This window comes from Solea senegalensis, linkage group LG3 (assembly GCF_019176455.1).
Source record: "Solea senegalensis isolate Sse05_10M linkage group LG3, IFAPA_SoseM_1, whole genome shotgun sequence".
NCBI lineage: Eukaryota > Metazoa > Chordata > Actinopteri > Pleuronectiformes > Soleidae > Solea > Solea senegalensis.
In genome coordinates this window covers 28,275,054-28,300,422 of record NC_058023.1, presented here as the reverse complement: position 1 = coordinate 28,300,422, position 25,369 = coordinate 28,275,054, and the positions used below count along the sequence as shown (strand labels likewise).

Here is a 25,369-nt window from a genome sequence, read left to right as displayed (position 1 = left end):
AAATTTAAAGGAACATTTAGAGTGATTTTCCGACCTTATTGGGCCGCATAGCGATGCCATTTATAGTCACTTGCGGTAATTAAGGTTAGGTCCTATTTCATGCTCCCCCCCCCCATTGTGCATGTCCTAGGTTGGGAAACTAATATTCCCGTCATCAAGCTAACATTAATTAGTGGGTTGTCAGTTTTCTTGGTTAATGCTTTTGGCTGAGCCTTTTTACAACAGACATACAGAATCATTATGCTACTAATAACACTACTGATTTTTGTCACTTTGATGAGTCATTAATTCCACAGGAAAGGAGCCAGGTATCTATAAAAGTCATCAAGTCAAATATAGCTGAGGGTCAGCTTTATGCAAATTGGGAGCAACCTATTTCAAACCTCTTTTCAGCTTGATAAAAAGAGATAGATAGATAGATAGATAAAAAATATCTCAATAACTGGTTTGTTTACCTACCTCTGTGAAACGTCTCATTAAGAAGACAGAATACACACACTTTTACACATCTCTGTACACGCACTCCGACGTTCACTCACTTGCGCTTGTCACGTTATGATTCTATTTTCCATGCTGCTGAACCCCCTAAACTACAGTAAAATGTGCCAACAGATTATTGATTTTGGAGCAAATGCATGTATCTGCAAAAACGAGTATCGATCGCTCACTCTTGACAACAATTGCCTGCCGCTGCTGTGGCTGATATTTTCATTTTTTTTCTCATTAGTTCCTGAATGGAGACGTTCTTTTTTTGGCACGTGCACCCATTCGCCGATGGACACTTTCCACTCAGTGAGGACGATGTAACGGGCAAATCACCCCCTTTGGTAATATATTAAGATGGCGGAGATATATATATATATATATATATGTGTGTGTGTGTGATCAAAAACTTTTCCCCAGGCTGAATTTCATGCTCAGTACTTTCATGCCTGTATTATGTGAACTTAAAATGGCCCTTATGCAGTAAGTGGCTGACGTTGTCAGTGGCCAAAAATTAGTTGAAACAAAGTTGTGATCACGGCACAGCAGGCTTTTAGCGAGGATCTTTTCAGAGGGTGTCCATTTTTGTTTGTTAACACTTTTACAGGAACTCTTTGAAACACCATTTCTTGCATTTGAGGTGCAAATTTTGTGGAATACAGCCAAGTTTGTCTTTTCCTCATTTTTCACAAACGTGACTTTATATCCCTGAAGCAAAAAGCAAAAAAAAAAAAGTCCTGTTTTTATATAGCCTTCATATTATAGGACATTATCAACTGTAAATATGTCAATAGTGGGAGTTAAGCACAGTTGTTTGTTCTCCACAAACAACATCCATTTATCATCTTTTTAAAAGTTAAGGCTTCCTATTATTCAAAGGAACCAAACAAATTTTGTTTTTCCTCCGGTTCACCGACAGTGCCACCAAAGAAGCCAAAAAACTGCTAAATCAGGCTTTCCGTAATTTTTTAACATGACATTTTTAACTATAACATGACGGTATAGAGCAAGAAGAAACTCGGATCACACAAAAAAAAGCATGATGACACCATATAAGACAATTCTACATACATATATATGACTCTGGGACACAAACAAACACAATAAAGCCAAGTGAATTGTGAGTGTGGTGTTTTTTTTTTACTGTGTGCAACCTGTGAACCGTGTAATGCAAGTGTCGACACTGAGGGATTTAGCGCACCGTCTCCACAATAAAACTGGGAGCTGGAAAATGCTATTCCATTATACTTCCATATAATTCTATGCATTTAATTCAACTTTATTGCATCAGTCACACTCTTTTGGATAACTTCTTCTACAGTTTTGGATTAAAAAGCCATCTATCCGAGCCTTCATGCATAGAGTGTTTACCTGATAGTGGTATCCCTCACAGCGCTCGCAGTGCCAGCAGCACGGCACGCCTTTCACCACCTTCTTCCTTTCACCTGCTTGACACGGGATGCTGCACACAGATGCCGGGAGAGACGGGTCACCTCTCCTCCAACGCATGGCCTCCACCTAGACAGTTGGATGGAGTCAGAAACAGCCCGATATCGTGTGTCTGAGATACATTAACACTATAGACCTTTCACTCGGGGACGTCATGCAGCCATCTGCGTCTTAACAGTCCTTTAACACTCACATATTTTTGTACCTGCAGAAAGCATGTCTTCAGGGCAACCTGGAGACCAATTAGCAGAAGCAGATCCTCGCATAACGTTCCCGGCAATCAGACTGTAATCAGATCTGGCACAAAAAGGGCCATTCCTTTCTGTGTGTTTATGATCGTTTTTCAGCGCGCACACAGCACATCGCCGTCCACGTGGCAGTAAACTGCATTCCCAAGCTTTCACGTATGTCTGGTATTTGTCAGTGAGAGTGTGCGCTGGTGTGTGTGTGTGTGTGTTTTAATTTGCCGTTATGTGCGCGGAGTGTTTGTAATAAACTCGGTCATTACACAGGTCCCCCCTGTGGTTGAGCCGTTGCTGAAGGTGCCGAGTGGAAAATGATGCATTACAGTTTTAAGGCACACAATGTAGCAGTCAACAGAAACGAGTTAGAGAGGAAAAACTAATCACGGATGGAGCAAACGGACTTGATTTGATCACTGACACACACACAGAGAAACAAACACACAATATCAGGTTACTTTGCTGCAAATATGCCTGTCAGGAGAAAAGCACTAATGGCAAAAAAGAAAAAGCAGCATTGTTTAAGAAAAACTTTCCTGGGTGCAGTTTTCCTTATCTGTTGAGTATTTTTGTTCATTACATATTCATAGCCTTGCAAAAAAAAACAAAATCTGCACACAAACACTCAGCGAGTTCACACCGAATTTCCGTAACAACAACCATGAATTATGCACGAGGCACAGGCCTGGTCACGAACCTCTCCATCTCCATTAATTACTTAGGTGAAACAATAATAGTATTCTGCTTTTAATTATATGTATTAACGGAACGATGTGCCCAATACAGTATGTCAACCTAGTACTAAGCGGTGTTCTCTGTTTATCCATGTGCTGTCTTTTGTGTGTGTGTGTGTGTGTGTGCGGGCTGTTGCTGTCCTTCAGGCAGAAAACATTTTCTGTCAAATAGTCTTTTCTGATTCAGTCCCAGGTGGATTTTTGAAATTCAATTCAACAACAACACTGAGGAAGTTTGTGTGCATGCATGTTTTTCTGTGTGTGTATTCCTTTGTATTGTACCCGGTATTCCTTATGTTGTGGGGACCTTAATCTGTTTACACAGTCACATTATATGGACAAAAAAAAATCAAGTAGTTATGGTTAAGATTGGAGTAAAGGACCTCGTATACTTCTGCACATTTGGTAAGAATGTGTCCTACTCCCTGTGTCCAGACTTGTACCGCCACCTCACCGTGGAGTGGGACGTGTCTGGAAGTATACCAGGGCCTTAAGCCACCAGGAAATGAATATAAATCAATGCAGTGTCCTCTGAAGTCATGGAAACCAGTTGACTGAAAAGCCATGAATGAGACAATGAGAGTTGTCTCACCTGTACACTCCAGTATGTACAGGTTTCATTCATATGGGTGTTTGGCCTTGTAAATGCAAAGAAACACAAAAAAAAAAAAAGACAAGAGCTTACTTTCGATACTGAACGGAATCCAGTGAATGGGGATTTAAAATACATAGCAGCCACTTTGTTCAGGTATGTGGCCTTTAACCCTCTTATGACCATCAAGATAATGAGGCTGCCTGGATTTATATTGATTTTATGGCTGTAGTATTGTCAAAGAAAATCTTCTTCTGCTCCAAGATAACTTTTCACTTTTGATATCTGGCAGTTCTTTATTCAACCATTTAGGAATTACGGTACCAGGGGAGGGAGGGGCTAGCGTAATGACAAGCTCTATTTCTGTGTTTTATAATGCCAAAAATCTAATGACACATAACTTTTACTCATATCTCCATATTTTGGTTTGCCTTTCTTGATTTGTATCACTATGAACCATCTATGTGGTTGCTTTAATGCATGCGTCAGATCCGTGTGCAAATGCAATGCTCGTTTATAGCGGTTTTTGTTTTTTCTGTGCATTGAAAATCTCACTTTGAGGTGAAGCTTATTGGTCCAGGAGCCGATGACTCTGTACTCTGCCGTAGATCTGTTGGTAATCTGGTACTGGAAGATATCATATCTCCCCGGAGCATCTCCGTTCTCATTGAAAACCACTGGCGTGCCGGCACTTCCTGGAAGACATAAGGCAGATGTTGGAGAGATGGTCAACTTCATGATTATAGTCACATTTGAGCTGATTGTCTCAGTTTTTATCGATCAGTGCTGGCTCTGAAAAGTTTTGTGGCCAAATCTTTGAGAGGTCGTATCCTCAGAGGTGCATCTCTGTGCCAGATAAACAAAGTCAGAATTATTATCATCGCTTGAAATGTTAATGTGTTACCAAAATGAGGTTGCGATGTCCTCAGCACACACTGCTAATCTTCCAAATAGCTTGTTGGAAAAACACACTTGGAACGTCAGGGATTTTAACACCCTCATAGTTTTTATTTACATGTTATAAGATAACATTTGCCACTTCATTATATTACAAATATGTGGTTAAAATGACACAATATGTAAGAGCAACGTGTGTGAGAGAGAGAGTGCAGAAGTGATTAAATATGCACATGCATGAATAAGTTCATGTGTCCTCTAAGCTTTAGAGTTTCCTCGGCACCAATAAGACCTCACGCATGTTTTTCTTTTCTCTTTATGTATATATATATATATATATATATATATGTGTATATATATATATATATATATATATATATATATATATATATATATATATATACTGTATACCCCCCTTTCTTTCTTTTATGTCACAATACAATCAAAGCGGGCGGGTGAATCTGGTGTAGCATAAAAGGAAATCCAATTAAAGAGAACATTAAAAGAATTCTCCCTCCGAACTCAAGTCACTGGTACGGCGGGTGGTGACACTGAGGATATACAAAAAAACAAGCGATATTGGACATGAGGAAACTGAACGAAAGAGAACGAACACTTACTTTGTCTGCTTGAGACAAACAAGGGAGAGGAAAATATTAGCAGGGATATTATTTAAAGACGCATATTGTGAAATAAAACTAAAGAAAAGGTGATTAAGACTAAGAGGAAATAAAATGGAAAGAAAAGAGAGAGACAGATTATGTGACGATGGAAACATTGTGATAATGAGCTAACAAATGAGGAGATAATTAAACGCATAAAGCAGCATATGCCCCAGTGTACTTCATTTCTGACACATTCAATGCATTCACACGATTCAAAAACCCGGTAATTGATGTCACTAAACTCCGAATGATATTCTTTTACTCGGCCTTGCCTCTAATTTTGCCTTGAACTGAACAAAACGTGTTCAGCAAAAACCCTGCAATGAAGTATTTCAGTGCTTTGTGATGTTCCACAGCAGGAGAGGTTTAATTAGCATGATTTGACTTCTTTAAATCCCATTAACCGGAATACAAAATATCCAATGCTTTATACACATTTCTTTATGTCAATGCACGTGCTGGGAAACACACACACACACACACACTATTAGTATTGCTCACGCCTAATTAGCATCCTTGCTGTGCGGTAAACACACACAATTATGTCATTGAGGTCTTCACACAATACACTGTAGCAACCGTGCTGTTTCTCCCGAGCAACTGTTTATCTCCATGACTGAACCATCGCAGCAAACCGGGGCTGACAAAAGGCTTAAGACTCACAACTCCGCCCATCTATAGTTGCGTTTCCATTACACGTTTTTTCGCAAAAATGAAAGCGATATTTCTTAAATTGACACTTGCAGGTGTTTCCACCGTAAATCTAGTCTGGCGTCGTCCCGTTCTTCTCGTGAAATCTCGTCCCGCGGAAGACAGAGCGGGTGAACTACATACAGCTCCGTCTTGTCCGAAGTGAAGTGGTCATGTGACCCCAACGTCATGACCAGTGACAAATGCAGACAAAAAGTGTGTTTCCATTACACTTTTGCAATAAACTTTTATATCGACATGCTGACCTCAGCGATATTTGAGAGGTTTTTCAAAAAAGTAGGCATTTCCGTGACCACTTTTGCACTTTTCTACGGGTAATGGCAACACAACACTACTTCCTATCTATGATGAAGATCCTGAACATCCTGCTTTTCACACGTTTTAACGTTGTAACTGTTCCATGACGTGTGTCAGATTCATGCTCAAAAAAAGAGATCCGTTTTGTAGGTGTGTTCAGGTCGCACCGAGATGAAAAACATCATCATTAAGGCCACGTCCGGACTTTTTCTTTGCCGTTTTCAAAAAGTTATCCGTAAAGATGGCATCCTTTCAGGAAGTATCTCTGTCCACACGCAACCCCCTGAAACGACTCAAAACGCCGTAGTACATATGCCAGGACTGTAGTTGCGCTGAAACGTTACACCAAAATAACGTTGTAAACATTAGATATAATAACAGAAATGGAGACAGAATGAACCGCCAGGGGGGGGAAAGAAGGGGAAATAATGTCTGTTTGTTTCAGTTTAAGTTTACAGCTTGTGCCGTTTCCGTATGCATATTTGGCGACTCTACAGAACCCTGGTGACTTTTTTAATTAAAAAAAAAGCAAGTAGTGACAAAATTTACCTAAACACGTTTCCGTGTGGACGGGCCCTATAAGTCTTTTTGATTTTCGGGCTCAAAGATGTAGGTCAAACTCCCTGAAATGAACCTTGTTGGTGAAGAAGAGCATGCACACATACATGGAGGGAAATGCAATGCTGATAATACACTGTCTTTGTTTTGATTATTTCTTCTCAGTTACAAAGGATATTGGACAGCTTGTGTGCAACCTGAACACAAAATATCTAACATCAGTACCAAAGCAGCCTGCCATCACCTGACATCTGCATTGCACTTTACTTCTGTGCATGCATTCTCCCTCTCTTCATCCAATCTTGTCTTCTTTTTGTCCATTGCCATCCCCATCTTTACCACCCTCTGTGCTAAATGAGGACACAAAATGGGTTTCTCTGTTCTTCTATTTCATCCCAGTGAGAAGGAATTAGTCTGGGGAAATTTTCATGACCATCAAATTAAAAAAAGTGCGACCACCAATCCTGAAACCGTTTCAGGTTCTCTCTTTCTCTTCTACGGCAATTTAGACGAAAGTGTCCACTTCGTTTTTTTGTGGTGCGGCTTGGCCTACATTTTGTCCTCATTTCTAGCTTCATCTCTTCAAGCCGGCCTAACTTTTAACCTCACCCCGTTGTCCCCGCCACCCACAACTCTCACGCGTTGGTCACTCATCAAACAGCATTTTAAACTGATTAAAAGAAGCAATGTATGCGCTATGGCCAGTCTGTCTCGCTCAGTCTTCAGCATCAATAAATACGCAGAAGACGACTTTGTTTCTCACCTCATTACCATGTGACATTTCCCTTAGATCTTGCCTGACTGAGGCTTTTTCAAATATTCCCTTCCACACCAGTCACGCCTCTTTAGAGCAAGTCACGCACGCGGCAACTTAAACAGTTGTCAGGAGAGCGGAGACGCGCTGACAGATACTTTGAATTATGCAGAGCAGAAGCACAATGTTAGCTCCAAAAGAAAATCAAACGTTACCTTGAGCAGGAAATGATTATTCAATCGCGCAGTGATTGCATCAATTGCGGGGGGGGGAGGAATTACCGAGTACGGCGGAAAGGAACGGGGAGACGTTTAAAAAGCAACAGCAATTACCACAAACATGCAAACAATGGCGATGACAGGTGGCTGGCATTATTGAGCCAATGTGTTGGAAAACAGGTAGCTGACAACCACTCATCAGTTGTGATTAATGTTTTGGTTTAAAGGATGCACAGGCGGGGCCAACTGGTGAAGTGGATTTCCATTTGGATTTTGCTTTGGTCACTCGTGACATTTCTTTTTTTTACTTTTGGAAGTAGACACTGAGTACACGTGCTAAAGAAACTAATACTTTTACTATTCTTGAAATGAATTTAATTACCTGAAAACGATGTAAAGTCTATTTGTATTTTTATTGTACGACCATCAAGGCGATAAAGGCGTCTAACCTGTAATGTCCACTCTTCAAATAAAGGGCAAATGATAATTCTGCCATAACCATACACTCATAGTGGGTCATCCACTCCACGAGTTCACTGCTAATTGCATTTTTAATGAAATGCCGTACTTTTTATGAACTAATGGAATAACAGACGGGGACATCGCCACATTGTCTCTCTGTTAGGACAATTAAAATGAATGCTAATTCTTTATTTGTCTCATTTGCATTCATTCGGCAAGACCTCAAGCAAGCTGACAAACTCCTAAATGACACAGAAAACACCGGGAAGGCCAGAGGGCAGATGCATGTTAACATAACACGGAATTTATTTTATGGGCTTGAGGTGCTTATTTGGCGGAGGCCAGGCTGCTCGGATGCGGAGAGAATAGCTAATATGTGCACTTGAAGGCATAGCAGCAGCGAGTGTGTGTGTGTGTCTGTGTGTGTGTCTTCTTTGACTTATTTTAACTATTTTCTTCCCTCAAAGCAGCAGAGGCAAGGCATCATCGCAGGTTATGTTTAAGTGCCCTCAAGCAAGTCTGTGTTTCTCTGCCTGCTGGAGGCATCGATCTACAGGTTCCCCATAAAGTTGGAGGCTCATCCTTTGGGGATCACCAACAGAATATCACAAGAAATTGACAACTTTCTCAACTTTACAAAAAGATTTGCTCTTCAAAAGGTCTCGGGTCACAACAATTTTGCTTTTAAAAAAGTAAAATGATATGTAATAACGGATGAAAAAAAATTCATGACATGGAGCCGACATGAATTTAGATTTCGCCGAAATTGACTCGGGAGGCGGAGATGAAACTTTCATGCAGAAGAGGATGAAATAGGAGTGAAAGAGTGATATTGGCAGAAGATTAACTATTGATTTGCTTTGCTACCAAGTTCAAATAAATTCAATGTGTAACGCTCACCTGGATCGAGAGACGGCCGAACAGAGGAACAGGAAAAAATGGACTGAGGAGTACGGTAATAAGTTGAGCCTAACAGCCTCAGAGGCGAAAAGGAGTAAAAATGGACAGACACGCATGTGAAAGCACCTTGCTTCTGTCTGCGCCCATGAAGTCACTGCGATATGCAGAGGTGGAAAGAATATACTGAAATATTCTACTCAAGTTTCCTCTGAGTTGAGAAATATCTTCATTCTTCTTCATTCGTTACGTGCCCACCAGTGACACTTGGTCCTGTTAGCCTAACTGTTAGCAAAGGCGGCGGACACTGTTTACATTCTGGGAATGAGGTCCCGTCCCCCTACGAGTAGGTCTTAATACCAAGGCTTGGACCAAGTACCACTGGTGGGCACGTAACGAATGAAAGAATGAAGATATTTCTCGACTCAGATGACACTAAGGTTGGAAAGCACAATTTTTCAAAAATACCACCCCAATTCTACTTAGCTACTTTTTTAACAAGGTTCTTTCTTGTGTCGTGCAAAAAGGACAAGGGGACACAAATCTCACCGACAGCTTAATTTCATATAAATTTGCACATATTCCTACCAAATTTGCATCTTGGAAGGGGAAAGAGGAGGCACTGCAAGCCATAAACAGCTAATTCTACACTAGCCCCGACTCCCTAAGAAGAAGCATAGAGAGTAGCCCCCCAGTCTGTGTGGGAGTATCAATTAGCAGCGGCTTTAAAGCCTCCCCTGCAGACAGCGATGGAAGGAGAGGGACGTATGAATAGCCCCGGACTTCTTCCTGTTACTCGATCTAAAGATAGCATGAAACGCAAGGAAAAATGGATAGATACACACAGAAAGAAAAGAGTCAAAGAGGAAGAAACAAATGTGGTAGTTAACAAAAAAAAAAAGCCCCAAGGATTCCTTGGTTCTCTTTAGAAAAACACTGAGGATGAACAGCAAGACTTCATAGCAGAGACTGTGATGGGGAGATGCAAAACCTACAATGCAGCATGCATTAATAAAACATGGGGCTGTGTGTGTGCAGATGTGTTATAGGCTGCCAATAGGATAAAAAACTTTAAACTAAAACTTGTCCAATTGATGACAATAGTCTTTTGAGTTGGTGGTATAAGTCACGGTTAGCTTTGAGGAAGTATAATGTGATTTTGACAAAAGCACGCAGCTTGGAATTTCACCTATAAGCTAATAATATAGAAAAAGAGCCAATTCCAATATTCCCATTAAAATTTGAAATTGTTTTGCCCTCAAAGCTGCCTTGACATTTTTGATGTCATCATGTACTCTTGGAATTATCCTCCATTGCATGCAACTCTTCATTATTCATTTAATGGCCGCACGTCAACGTATCGTCATCATGCGTCTGTGATTCTGTGGTCTCTTATTTATTTTTATTAACCTTTAATTAACCAACCCAACTCTCATTGAGATTAGAAATTGGTTTTACAAAGGAGACCTGGCCAAGGTAACAGCCATACAAAACCAAAACGATTTAAAACGTCATTCATGGTTATGAATGTTTTTAGTTGGGAACGATTATTCCATGACCATGGTGCATGGAAAGAAAAACGCTGATTTTGCCAAAGAGAAACCACTTGATGGCGCACAAACGGTGACTACTAGAGCTGACGGAGAGAAGGGTGCAGAGGTAGTCTGGGAGTTTACCCAGGAGAGTTTTATGGATACCAGTGCCGTCTACGAAAACCAAAATTGCACCACTGAATTTTGAGGTAAAAAAACCCCTCTAGAAATGTCCTCGTCATCATCCTCTTCCTGAGAAACATCACTCTCAGATTCCTTTTCAAAGAACCCCCGCAGAGATAAGTGACATTGTGGCGGAAAATCCCTCATGGAGACCGGGCGGTCTGTCACATTAAGTGGAGACATCATATAATTGGCTACTCCAAATGGCAACCCATACAGCCAAGAAAACCCTCCTTCACAACTTGTTTTACAGCACATCCGTGCGGAAGCTACAGCGGCTCTCCGAGAGCCGTTTCACGAAGACTTCAGAAAAAGACACAAAATAAAGCGCAAAAAAATGTAATCTCATCCTAAATCATTCTTAATACTTTCACTGTGTTCTCAGGTGGAGGTAAACGTGAATTCCACATCACACAAATATTTTTAGGTTCTATTTTTTAATGTAAAACTGCCTCGCACATTCCAACATATTTGCAGTATGTTAACAGTATTTATATAAAACTATCCACACGGCCAAACCTCCATCCAGCGGCAGATGTTCCTCCTTTCTTCCCCTCCCATTTGTCTCTCCATCCCTCATATTCTTGCACTTCACATCTCCTAGCCTTGCTTCACCCGACTACTTCTCTATACTCCTCAACTATACCACCTTGCACCTCTCAGCCAGCGCTGTTGAAAAAAAAAATAACAGGCGAGGAAATTGTTTGTCTCAGAGACACCGGGGAAGATAATGAACAAGCTAAAGTAACAATACGTGTTTTAAGAGGATCCAGATGGGCCTCAGTGGGAGTGAGAATGAAACACTGGTTAAATAGTGAAAGTGAGATAGCTGAGGTTGAGGCTATAACAAAGGAATTTCTGTCGAAAAAATGTGGTGCCTTGTGCGGGACCCACATGAGCACACATATGCACGGCGGCGTGTGATAGCGATGCGCGGCAATCTCCAGTAATTACATAAAACTCATTTAGGACACTTCGATTTGCGTCGTGACGCACATTCATTGCACTCTTGGAGGAAATGAGAGACCAAATGAGAGCAGTGGGAAAAAAAAAAAATAAAAAAATAGATAGAGGTGATAAAAACTGAAGCAGAGAGCCCAAATATTAGGTTGATCAAAGGAGACAAAGCAGCGTTAATGGAGGATGGAAAACAGAATATAGAGAGAATGAAAGCAAAGGGAGAGAGAGACGAAACAAACAAAACGAGAAACAAGGAATTACATTACCAAACTTGGCAGACGAAAAGAGCAAAGGGGGGGGCGAAGAGAGGGAGAGAGGATGCTTGTAGAGGACTAGTAATGTCATTATTCTAGTTTCAGCCCTATATGATGATAAGACTACAGCTACAGTACTGTATTGTTAGGGCTGTGTGGGTGAATGTGCTTTTATGACTGACTGGTGTATCCATCAGAAATATGGAAATCATTTTCGGGCTTTTTCAACCTGTATATCTCTGCGTATTGATTGGCCTTTCAAAGGCGATAGAGCAAATTACACATCCAGCACGTACAGTATGCCCACAGACGTGCATTTACACACACACACACACGCAGCGGCGGCTTGTCAAGTCGATACATCCATAAGCTTACAGTATGTTGTTCATTATTGATCCATCACCACCAAGTCCTTTCTTAACATTGAGTCTGCTCAGCAGGCATCATGGTTTACAAATGGCGGATGCACATAATGCTGTTTCTGTCACAAGATTAGGTGTGTTTGTAATTTTTTTCCGTCTCATCCGTTTCCAGTTAAATCTAACGTCTAATCAACAATGCCTCACTGACAACTGAAAATGAGCATATTGTATATTTTGTGTCGGGAAAACAAAAATGACGCCGCTTCAGTTGTGTCTGTGTTTATGCGGTAACGAGTTCATCACTCCTGTCTCATTTTCTTTGAACTCCTTTGTGTTTTCTGTGGCTTCACGTCTGGCTGGTAAAAAATTATTGCATATTCAGCAGCTGATGCCGTGGCAGGAATTTTCCAATTGCTTTGGTTAAAGGAATACTTCACCGATTTTAATTTAGTACACTCAAAAAATGCACCGTCATAACACAGTATGACAACATATTGTTCTTATGTCACTACTTTTAGAACAACGCTGTCCGTCTGTTTCCAGCAGCATGGGATAAAACTTCAGCCTCGATTGGAAACAATCTTGTGGGGATTAAACTGTCGGGGAGTGCTACCAGGGAGAGCAAGGTGATACCACCTGTGCAAGAAAGAACATTATGTCAATGATCTGCCAATTACTGCCTGCTGCTTGTAAGTGAGCAGCGGGTATTAAGTAGGACATTACAGTACGTGTGAATCTGAGGAGTCGCGTTTCAGTGAGCAAACAAGGAAACCAGCATGAAATGTGTATGATTGTGATGTTATATATATATATATATATATATCTTTTCCTGATATTATCAGGTATTCTGGTTGTTGGAAGGATTGGGATGATGGTCGATATAGTTGTTCATATGCAGGGTGTAAGAAGTGGGTGTTTTTTTTTGGTTGTTACTAAACAAACAAAACCTACTAGGTGTCTCACAGATGTAATTACCCATCAAATTATGAAAACGATGAAAACAAAAAAGCAAAAGTGTTATGAGCATATATGATAGTAATGGCGTGTTTCACTGAGTGGAACAGTTCAGGTTTGGCACAGTATGGTGGAATTCGTTTTTGGGTTTCCATTCGGAATAATACCAAAATTACTGGCCCCAACTTTTCAATTTTTCAGTACCCTTCCCTTGAGTAATGGTACAGTCTTGTACAGGGTGGATTTAGACCCAAAACAGTCAGGCAACAGAAAATCATCACTCCCAACACTCGCAGTCTATTCTCACACAGGGCTCGATGTCTTGACGGGACAAACCGAGCTGCTGCAATGTTGTCCGTTGAGTTGCATTCAGTGTCGCTGTTCGATGTCGGCGCCCTGGTACAAGTCTTGCTGAAACACGGTCATCGAGCACGGCGCACACCCCCTCCGACCACGTAAAGGCACTGTTCTCAGTTGAAACGCGAGCCTCTTCAAGGGCTTTACCATTCCAAACCATACCATATTGTAGCAAACCAAACTGTACCATGATGGAAAAATGCCATCCCACCTTTGAGGCTCAATGTGTGTGGAGAAAAAAAGAAAAATAGCTGGCAATGTCAGGGTGACCCTCTCCTTCACCAACTGATTGAAGATTTTTGTCTAGATGATGGAGATTTAAAGTTTAAAGACCACTGTGACCTAGTTCTTTGGTCACATTGCAAAACATTGCAAAAAAAATGAGTGTGTATGAGTGTTGCAACCTTGTCGCTGTGCACAGGCCTGATGCGTGTCACCACTGAAAATGATGGCCCGTCATAGGAGAGTTTGACTTTAACTTATTCAATGTCATGGCAAGAGATGAGAAGAACAGTCTGGTATAACTGCTGTGGAATGGAATAGAAAACACAAAAACTCACATCACTGGCATCTCTTTTAGCTTAAGACTTAATACACAAACACTTAAATTGTCAGCAAAACTCTCATCTAAGCGCTGGCATGGAGGAACATAGTCAAAATGTCGAACTTTCCCCTTTTAATCCGTGTCATCATATTCTTAAAGACTGCATTCCAGTTTGCTGGCACCCATTGGTGACTTTATTTGATTTATTTGGCTCACTGTCTTAATTTGCAAGTCTGTACAGCCAAGTCACTCACACAGCCCTTCCTCTACAGCCAGGATGATAATCCCTCACTTTGTGTTTCATTATAGCCAGTCACATAATGCAGGTGCTGTCACTAAAGGCTTTTTTTGTTTGCGTTCTGACGTGTTTGCTGTAAGACAACCACACAATGACAGCAAAGGGACTTACGTGGGATCTCTAAATGCCTCAGCCTACCAATACGTTCATGTATGAAAGGGTTAAAAAAAATGAAATTATAGGCAAAGAGGTGACAGGCGAAAAAAAGAAAGTGTTGTGCAATATTTGTAACAAGCCAAGTGAAACTATGGTATGCAAATGTCAAAAACTACTTCTCACAAAGGGATGGAAAACATAAATGAATGTTTTCAAATTTCTTTTTTGCGATTTTGCCCTGACCATGGAAAATGTTTCACCTGTGACTGCTTATTTTGCCCGTCTTGTACTCTTTTCTCAAGGTGGACCGGCTCTGCAGTCTTTCCCTGCTTTCAATAAAAAAACACTATTCTTCTCATTGTTTTCTTGTAATTTCTTGCTTCTCAAGGACATTTGATATGTCCTAGTCAAATCTCCATGTCTTCTTCATTTTTTTCAAAGGTCAAATTCCACTTTTAGATTACTTTTTTCCCTCTATTTCACATTTATACACTGTAGATGTTTCCTTGATGATGTTTCCCCTCAGTGTGAGCACAAGGGTTGCAACCACCAACCTCTCTCCAAAGTCATAATGGCCAAAGAGGGGTCTCCCTATAGCCATCGCCTTTTGCTCCCAAGCTATATTAATTTACCTTCAACCTGTGTCGTCTTACCTTCCCCTTCTCTATAAGTTCATCCCTGCAAGATCATTATTCCTCGATCGTCGCTCTGCTGCCATAACCCTGTCTCCCTCCTTTTGCTCCCTCCTCCTCTCGGCGAGATCATTATTGCCCAGTCAAGTTCATCATCTCCCAGGGAGGTCCTCTCTTTTCCTCTCTGAGGTCATCCTGATGACGTGAGCTTCATCCTCCAGCTGGTTAGTTCTTCATTCTACCTTCTGTCATCACCACCAGGCCCTTCCATCTCCACGTCTTGCTCCCCGAGGTCGTTCAGCCAGGTATAGAGTTCATCATCTCAAAGTCACGCTGTTCTAATTAGTGCAAGTCAGTTCCCATGGTGATGTCCATCTTCTCTGCTGGCAGGAGATATAACCCCTCGGTGCCAAACACAAACAATTTCTGACAAAAATAGACTCTTAATACCACTTTTCGTTAATCTCAGTTCCATTGCTCTACTGCCATATCTCAATCTAATAGATCTAAATGGCTCACTCTGATGGAGAACACATATGGGTATGAATAACATTATTTGCCTTTTGTTACATGAATTCACAATGAAGTTACAATCTTATTCCCTATGAAAACTTTAGGGATGAGCTGATATGAAGCTCTGAGTCAGATATCAAAGAAAGTATAGCGCTCTGGTAGCTGATGTCACACAACCAAGGTAACGCCCTCTGGCAGGAAACTACTATTCGCTATTCACCTCTCCACATAAATCAGGCAATATGTCAGACAACTCGTCTCTTTGCAGACTGTTTTCATCATACAATTGAAAATGGTGGATAACTCTTGAGCCACCGGGATGCCAAAACAAGTCGTAGAGAAGCTTTTACACGGATCCCCACAGATCCAGAGAGAGACAGTGGAGGCGAAACGCTGCTATGAAACATGCTCACAGCGAGCAGCCGTTAACTTTCTGTGAGTAAGAGTCTCCACAGCCGCGTGAACACAGAAATAATTCACATTACACTGCCCGTTGCTAATGCCCAACACAACGTGGCGCTTACCCTAACCTTACTGTTAGTCGGTAGACTTCAGGAATTGAATGTTTGTCACAAACATTGAAGACGGAGTCAATTTGTATCCCTCCAGTCTCATGTAAATTTTCTCTAGTGACGAAGATGAATGGAAGTTAATCAGGAATTCTGCAGGTCTGGGAACAATGTCCCTCCTGGCTGTTTCCAACCTCGTAAAAAGCACGGCGAGGGCATTATATATCGATATATTGGCCTACCTCCGTGTATTTAAAGTCTGCAGTGAACTCTGACAGGTTGAATCGTATTGAGTCATCCGTAGTACACATACTTCACCGGAAATGAACCAAAACAGGACGAGGTGTTAGAACCTGACCCAATTTGCCAAACCCAGTTTACATCCTGATTGTCGTTATCAGACATTCGTGTGTTCAAAATTAACAATACACACCTTATTCCCTTTACCGTTTGGAAGAACATGAAGACTCTTCATTTATTTGTGAGTTGTCATTTGTAATAATTGAGTGATATTTTAATTTAGGGAAAACTAAATATGCCAGTTATAATTAGAAAAATAAACAGCCCAATAAATGACTTTTGAGACAAGGCGTTAACATTGAGCTACTATTCCCACCATTTAAAAATCTGAACAGAAAAACCTCAGCTCAGACTTCAGTTGATGAGTCCATGTCTTCAGGGGAATAGAATGATATAGGAGAGTGAGAGAAAGAGAAAGAAAATAAGAGAAGCAGAGAAAGAGAGAGCAGATATCAGTATAATGTACAATTCAGAACTTAATGCAAATGTTATACATCTGATCCTGGTATCTATCTTCTGTCTCTGCACCTTGTCCCCAGTCTTGTATAAAGTACATAAAATTATCTTACAAGAAAATGACTTTGGTAGAAGTTGAAGTCACTTTTTATAGGATTACATCAGTAAAGGTCTTAAAGTACATGACATTTACTGTACCAAGTATCAAAATTCATTTTTAAGGATTGCGCCATGGCAGCTCAGCGGTAGGGCGAGTTGTCTTTCAACTGGAAAGTTGTGGGTTCAATTCCTCGCTCTGCTAGTCTATATGTGTCCTTGAGCAAGACACTTAACCCCATGTTGAAGCGTGTGAATGAGTGAATGACAAACTATAGTGTAAAGCAGCTCATCAAGGCTAGAATAGCTCTATATAAATACAGACCATCACCAACTCTTCTTCTTCTGATTTTATTTGGTAGTAACAGGTAACAAAGATAGTTAGAGGAAGTGAAATGGAGTAAAAGTAAAAGTCACTACAACTATGAATAACAAGGTAAAGTACAGATATGTTAATTTTGCACCTAAGTATGGTAACAAAGTATTATTAAGTTACAACACTGCTTGTCCCTCCCCCCTTTTATGTGCCCCACCTCACCCCTTTCCCCCATTTTCCTTTCACCCCAACCGGCCGAGGCAGATGGCTGTACATCTTTTAGTCTGGTTCGGCCAGAGATTTTTTTTTTTGATTGACAGCTTTTGATTCATCACCAAGAAAGGCTCTGTCTCACTCTCTCTCTCTCTGGAGTTTGTTTATTCTGAGCTTTTGTAGCACAACAATATTTTTTTTTTTTTTCCCCCCTCCACTGATGGAAACATATTCATGAATGTTTGATTTCATCTCCAAAAATCCAACCGACTGTTTGAATCTGGCTCTTTAAATTGTGGCGTTGGCTGTAGATTCCAAGACTGTGTGTGTGTGCGTGTGTGTGTATCCATCAAAGTCTGTGTCTGCACACGTTTTTATGTGCACGGGTGTGTTTGTATGGATAAGCCAATAAACCTACTAACAAATAAAAGCTGGACAGCATGGTCTGTCATTGCTGCTCCAGGGTTCATTACCTTATTGTTTCTCTCTTGCTCTGCACTGCACCAAACACTGTGTGTGTCTGTGTACGTCTGTGTGTGTGTGTGTGGAAAGTCTAGAGGGTGGTTTTAGCTGTTATTTTGAATATTGGCTATGGATGAAGACCTATTATTTCAATTTTGCCAACAACAGAAACACTGAAAAATAACTATAAATGTATTATTTATCATTTATTATTATTTAATATTAAATTATACTACTGCACGGCAGCTGCACTGTTGGATTGAATGGGTTATTATACGTTTCTTACCAGGATATGAAACAATATTAGTCATGTACAATAAGAGGGTCATTTTCCTCAATGGTCAATGGGAGAACACTTCTAAATGAGCTCATTGTCTCCGACTTTGTCTCTCCTGTTGTCTCACGACTGCCTGTTCGGCTTCAAGTTAAGTTAAGTAAGTTAAGGGGGCTCGATACAGATCCCACAGGGGACGAATCACTGCCCCATCAATTTGAAATTATCCCCTCCCGCTCATTCTGTCGTGTTCCCTCACGCAACTGCTTGAAAGCGGAATTGGTTTGGATCGAGAGGAAACAGTGGAAGGAAGAGAATCCTGCTGCAACTCCAACCTATCTTCTCTTTCTCCGCTTTATGTGCCACAAAACATTCAGAGGGCGATAAAGCCGGCAACAGTTCCCATCCCTTTGCTTTCAATAGCGATATCAAGGTCACATCCACCTTAAATCAATAACAAAAGCACTATTTTTTAATTAAAGTTAGAACCATGAACACACAATGAGTAGCATGGCTTCAAAGTTCCTGCAGTGTCACAGCAGAGACTCATGCGTTTGAAACATAATATATTTCATCAGAACTTTGATAAGAAGTTTTATGACAGAGGCTAAATTCTGCCATGTGCCCACGTTCACTTTTACAACTTAGCATAAATCACGTCTGCGGTGAAAAATGAAAATATGAGTGTCTTATTCTGCTGGAACGTTTACCCCTAAAGCAACAGTTATATTGTGTATTTCATCATATCTATGCAAACAAACTCTTTGTTTTTTATAATATTCCCCAGAGGGTGACAAAGGATTCTTGAACATTCCAAATGATCTGAACATTATTATATTAAACTTTTCCTAAATCCATTGCCTTCCCTCCTTATCTACTCCCATGGTGGAGTGTACGCTTGATCATTCAAACCTTATGTAAGAATTTCATGTTTCTGAGGAGTAAATTATACATCTATTGGAATCCGAAATGTGTAACTGTGATGCAGCAAGAAAACTATAAAATAGTGGGAATGCATTACAATACAGTCCAAATCTTTGATCAAGAGCTTTACATCAATAACGTCATTTATCCAATCTTCACGTTCTTTAAAAAGGTTCCAGGAAACAGTTTTAGTGTAAAGCTCTGTGAGGGGTGACTCAGTGATTCATTGGAGGTATAAAGTTGGTGACCTTGTGGTTAAGGGTTTATTTTTCTCGCCTCTAGTGCAGCAATAACAAAGACACACACCTGAGCACAAACCTCTACTGCAGCTCTATATGAGAGTGCAATCAGTGCCTGTCCTGAACTGGCTTTTCACACTTGGAGCCACGACAGAGATCGATGTCACACATATTTTTTGCCACGTTGATGCAATTTTGTGTCTCGCCTCTGAAAACTGAATCCGACGAGCTTGACTCTAATTCTCACAAAACCGCTTCACTTGCTGTTCCTTTTGCTTTCCTTCTCTATAAATATATATTCCACTCAATAAGTGACAGGGCAATACAGGAAACAAAAACAACAGATGACACGTGTAAGCACATCGAGAGGAAAGGGGGATTTATTTTAGTCTTTTAAAGTGAGGTGACGTTATTGTGGGACCCTTTGCCCGCTTAAATCGGTCAGAAAGGCAATACTAAACAAACGGTTTGGAGTTACAAGCATGACTGGGATTAGAATATTTAACCCTTTAACACCTAAGCCTCAAAATGTCCCCTTTTTTTGCTCATTTTAACCATAAAAGGGGCCAGAAAATGCCCTGTGAGTAAGTACTTTTACCCATTTTTCCAGAATAACTGTCAATATGTGGCAGTTATTTATAATTCACTGCATGTCACAATAGTGTATTAACAAAATGAAATAAAATGAAGAAAAACACCGTAGTTGTACATGAACATGTGTTAAATTTGAACAGTGTAAAACAGTGTTAAAATAAAACGTATTGAGTTTTTGTCTCAATGTCCAAACACAGGCCTTAAGACACCGATTTGCCGGCTTCCTGCAACAGCGCGAGTGAAATTACCGTAATAACTACACGTTTGCTTTGACGTGCAACTTCTCAGCCGTCAGAAACCATTGGAATTAGCAGGAAAAACTAATTTTTGACTTGAAAGCCTTTTCAGTTAAACCTTATTTTGTCCACCTGGCTTATGAATGTCTATTTGATGTCATTTTTTTGTACTATTTGACGTATTTTATTGTGAAGAATACAGCACTATGTCCATACAAGCTAATGCCAGCTCTGAGACACTGAAATGAAGCTGTTCATTTTTGATTATACACTGTCCTACACTATGTTTATCTAGATGCATTAATAATTCAGTATACAAGCATTTAAATGCATTTACGTCACGGTTATTGGCAGAGTCACAGTCAAAGCAGCATCAAAGTAACCTGACCCCATAGAGGAATACTACAAAGTAAAATCTGATCCAGTGAATGTTAGAAAATAGGTTCTATAAAGTGCAATGCAAGTCTTACCGTTGAAGTTGACCGCACGGATGTGGCTGAGAAGCTCTTTCCCATCTATGCTGCTGGCCATGCGTGGGCACAAGCCCGGGTAGCCGTAGCAGAGCTCGCGGTGCATGCGGTGCAAAGCATGAGCCATGGCGTACACGGCGTCCATCACAAACTGAACCTTCCCCTCTTGCTCGTAGCTGGAGTCCCGTCCCACTTTTTCTAGGCCTGAAAGAGAGACAGAAGAAGTGGAGTTAACAGGGGACAAAAAGGAAATTAGGAAAATCTAAAAGTAACACATTATTTCCACCACCGTCATTACAGAATGTGTGACATCAAATGGTGATACTGCAGATTCTAGCAAATGTAGGACTCCTCTCATCTCCAGCCTCCCTTTCCCAAGATATTATCATTTCTTCTTTGCACAGTAAGCTTCCGCTTTATAAAGACAAAGCACACACACACACTCTCTGCTGTGTCTCTAAAGGTATCTTCCATAAAGCAAGATGTTTGCCTCATGTGCATGTCAAAGGCTTATGATTTTCATAAGGAAATGAAAATCAAATGACGTTAAAATGTCTTTCTAAATGTTACACACTGGGCATTTAAAGTCAAGTCGGTACGAAGGTCTGAAATGTAAACGTTCAAATTAAAGCAGAAGAACAACTGACGTGATGTGCCTCCATTTTAAGAAATACCATCATTATCCGATACAATCAGATTCAAACTAACTCACCCTTTCACCGAGGGAAAGTAAACGGGGCAACCAACAGAGTAGCAGAGAGATTGAGGTCGGGGAAAACGAAAACTTTTAAGGGATAAAAAGAGAGATGAAAACAGTGAAAAAGAGCTAAGTGCAAGACGGGATGACCATCGTGACAGGTAGCAGGCACTCAGGCTGACAATGACAAATAACCACTCTCAATCCATTCTCACCCTGGTTGCAAAGTTATAGAGGGGAGAACAACATGTTCTGTCTTTACATCGTCTGAAGCACCGATGATGCCGTTTTCTTGTAGCAGGCAGGCTACAGTAAGTGAGTGTTCAGAGCCCAGACTTTTGTCCTCATTTCATCTCATGCGACGCGGCTGTTGAGTGTGTGGGTAGGACAACTCGTCATGTGCAGTGAGGGCACGGTGACATTTGACCACATGTATAATGTTAAATCAGATTACATTGCCAGAGTGAAACGAGTCTTGTTTTTGGTATGTGTTATTTCTGTGGAGTAACTTCATTAAAAATGAATCATTAAAATAATAAACAACAGGGGAGGGAATGAAGACATGGACGATTCTGAATGGACAATGTCACAAATGTCCAAATTCCGATTATTTAGACGTTAAATGACGTAAAATAAAACGGCAGAAGTGCAGCGTGCCGTCACCTGGACACTTTATGGGGAGCACAGAACAAAGTATGGAGGTGAGATACAGCAATTTCACTGACACGACGATCGCAACACTCAACAACGAAACCGAAAGTCATGGGTGAAAGAGGGTAGGACAGAAATGACATGTGACGCTTGGACATCTGTTGCCAACCATGCCGTATGTTAAAGATGTTACTTCTTTATAATGCAGGTGTAACTTTCCAGTTTACACATTTTCATTTAGTTTAATGAAAGATAATGGGAATGTTGTTTCACATTGCAAATGAACAAATGGTGGATGATCACACAGTGAGACAAAGACTTTCAAAAGACATCCAATCAAGATGCATCGGTAATTGTTTTGTATAATCGAATCGTGGCCCCTGAATCGTAATCGAATCGTGAGGGAATATTAATTTGGCCTAAAAGCTTTCTCAAATAGATTTCATGTCTGCGTCATTAGTATAACAAGCTAATGGAATAATGCACTGAGACAGAAAATGGCAGTTCACGCTTTCATCTGATCTCACTGTATCTTGCTTTGTCTCCCCTTCCTGAGGAAACATACACCATCTTCTCTCTCTTTCCGTCTCCCCACACAGCTGTTCCCTTGTCTTGATTCACCCGTTTCATACAGGCGGCAGTCACCTTCAGGCAACACAATGTGAATCTGAAATCCATCTGCGCCGAGTCGAACAAACGAGACCCCTCCCTTCATCAATAACGGCATCAAGGATCCACAGTGCACAGTTTAGGAAAAGGTCTTTGGTTGCCTCTCTCTGACGTGCAGTCTGACCAAACAGCAAATAAAGATGTTGGACTAATAATGAAATTCACCTCCTCTCAATCCTCTCTCTCTCTCATATTTATATCACAACACCACCCATTGCATTTATGCATTTTTTGGGAAAGTCATATCGCACCCACATCTCTAACCTAACCCTTAATCCTGCCTGCTTTATCGGCACGCTCCACATCTTCTTCTTCTCCATTTTTCGCTTTGTGTGTATGAAAACTTTTCAAGAGTGCGAAAGAAAAAAAAAGAAGATGTTTCCATACGAATAAAGCCTTAACGTGTGTGCATGCGTAGCACAAAGACAGTATAGGCATCAAAAGGAAAGCACCTCTCCCCACCAATACTCCTCTATTTTTTTCAGCTTCTGTTGGACGTGACACTGAATTTTTGCTTTCCCCCCTTCCGTTCGCTTCAAACGCGACGCTCACTTTGCCTCTCGGAGTGTCTCTCGATCCCGCTTGCTCGCTCTCTCTGCAACGGTGCAGCCACATTTCGCTTGGCACCAAAGGGCAACGCGGCCCGGTTCGTCCAGAGATTTAAGTGCGTGTCTGCTCAATCTCTGACATTATGAACTGGCTGCATTGAGGCAACGCTGTATTGATTTCATGAACACAAGGCCGAGCAGTTATCCAGCAGGGCCATGGTGTGGGGCAAAATGCGTTTGGTCAAAATGTGACGGCGAACGATTGAGACTGTGGGCCAAAAACGCTACAGAGTTGTTTCCTAGCAACAGGTATGAAAGTCATTTTATGCTTATTAGGAACGGCCAACACGCCATTTGATGTTGCGCTGCCTTTAATTTTGACATTTCATTAGAAAACCAGGTGCATGAATGACAGTCACCTTAATTTACTCCTCGAGCCATGGGCCCTTTGGCCAGCATCCTGCACAACATTTGTAATTACACACACTTGCTCCTGAATAGTTGCTGAAGAGAGCACTTTTCTCATTAGCTGCTAAAATACAATAGGGCAACGGGCCATGTTTTTCAACCTCTCGGCCAAATCTTGGCTTGATTGTATGTCATTTCCTGCCAGTTAGCGTCAAATTGTATGATTACAAATAATCTTTTTCTTTTTTTATCAGGCAAAAAAATCCGTTTCAGTTGGATTGTTTTTTTAATCGGGCCAAGCTACATGTCTTTAATATAACAAAAAGTTTTCCGGAAGTTTAAGAAGTCAAACACTGTTGTGTCGGGTGGAAACAGAAACCAATGCAAAAGTGCAGCAAGGTGAAACTAATGCAGCTAAGTGACTGGATAAATGCCTTGATGGATTAAATGGGAGTCAAATTAAAGCACTTGTCACTGATCTCCAAACAGCTGAGGCCGTGTCCAATGAGTGTCGACTTCACATTAAGCAACAAGCTTATGAGAGTTGACTGTGGGATTTGTTCCAGCACCTCAATCCATGTGCGGCACCAGACAATTCCACAAAAAAACGGAAATATTGAAAGCGCCGGAGATAGACTTTTGGTTGCCAAAATGGCACTAGTGTCGCTACTACCCAAGACTTACTCCGTGTATCAAGTTACGCTGAAAGGATGACTCTAGGTCATCTATCAGAAGACCAGTTTAACTGTGTAACCCACATTTTTCTTACCCCGACATATCAGGCGAGTTTCGCCGCTAACTTCGCGATTTCCGTGTTTTTGTGTTCTTTCTCTTGAGGTGGCAACAACAAGAACAAAGTAAGCTCTGGCCAGGGCAATTCATACTTCACGATTGACTCAAGTGCAGAACTCCTCTGTGAAGTCCTCATAAGGAACGACAACATTTCTGCATGTACAACACCCACTTCAAATTTCTCGCCAATCACACAATAGTTTGTCGGACACCAAAAAAAAAGAAAAAAGTTCGGCTCAGATCATGTGTCAAGAACAAACAGGTCTTTAATCATCATTACTTTAAAATAAGTTAATTTCCTGCATAAAAATAAGCTTGTGTCTGTTGGGGTTTGGGAAGTAGATGAATTACATGGAACAGAGTCAGGGACTGAGATTTTCTATGCTCGTAGTAATAAGATGTCGTTTTTTGTCTTAAAACGACATATAGTTGGCTTTGATTATGTCTGTCGTCCTCAGCCAATTAGAAATGTACTTGGTAAACTCTTTTTTGTGGACATACTTTTGCCTGGTGCCAAAACTCAGATCACATGGGCGTCTGCTGTCCCTACTAGGACTCTTTAACTTTGAAATAAATCCACACGGGGAAGCCAAGTAACTTGTGAATGCGGCCAAATGGCTCATTGCCATGACACACACACACACTTAAATATGCACAAATACAATTTCATGTTCACATATAAATAACATTCACGCATACATCTACATGACATCAGCATTGGCTTGGAGAAATCAGCCTGGATTCTTGCTCTGCATCTCGGCACAGGAAGGCAAGAGAGCAAAAAGAAAAATGTGGATTTAAGTACCAGCGAATTGGTCATTTGTTCAACATAAAGCACAGAGCAGTACCTATTAGGGCAATACGAAATGTC

The 25,369-nt window shown here is 40.9% G+C and overlaps 1 protein-coding gene across 3 annotated transcripts in view; it reads right to left on the bottom strand.

Annotated features, from left to right (window-relative positions):
* The window catches only part of grm8a (glutamate receptor, metabotropic 8a), a 225,456-nt gene that overhangs the window by 26,234 nt on the left and 173,853 nt on the right, over nucleotides 1-25,369 (bottom strand). For all 3 annotated transcript variants that reach the window (XM_044022484.1, XM_044022483.1, XM_044022485.1), the window contains 3 exons: nucleotides 20,734-20,937; nucleotides 4,056-4,195; nucleotides 1,855-2,001 (listed from right to left, as the gene is read on the bottom strand). In XM_044022484.1, coding sequence (XP_043878419.1) covers nucleotides 1,855-2,001; nucleotides 4,056-4,195; nucleotides 20,734-20,937 — 491 coding nt within the window. The remainder of the gene's footprint in view (nucleotides 1-1,854; nucleotides 2,002-4,055; nucleotides 4,196-20,733; nucleotides 20,938-25,369) is intronic.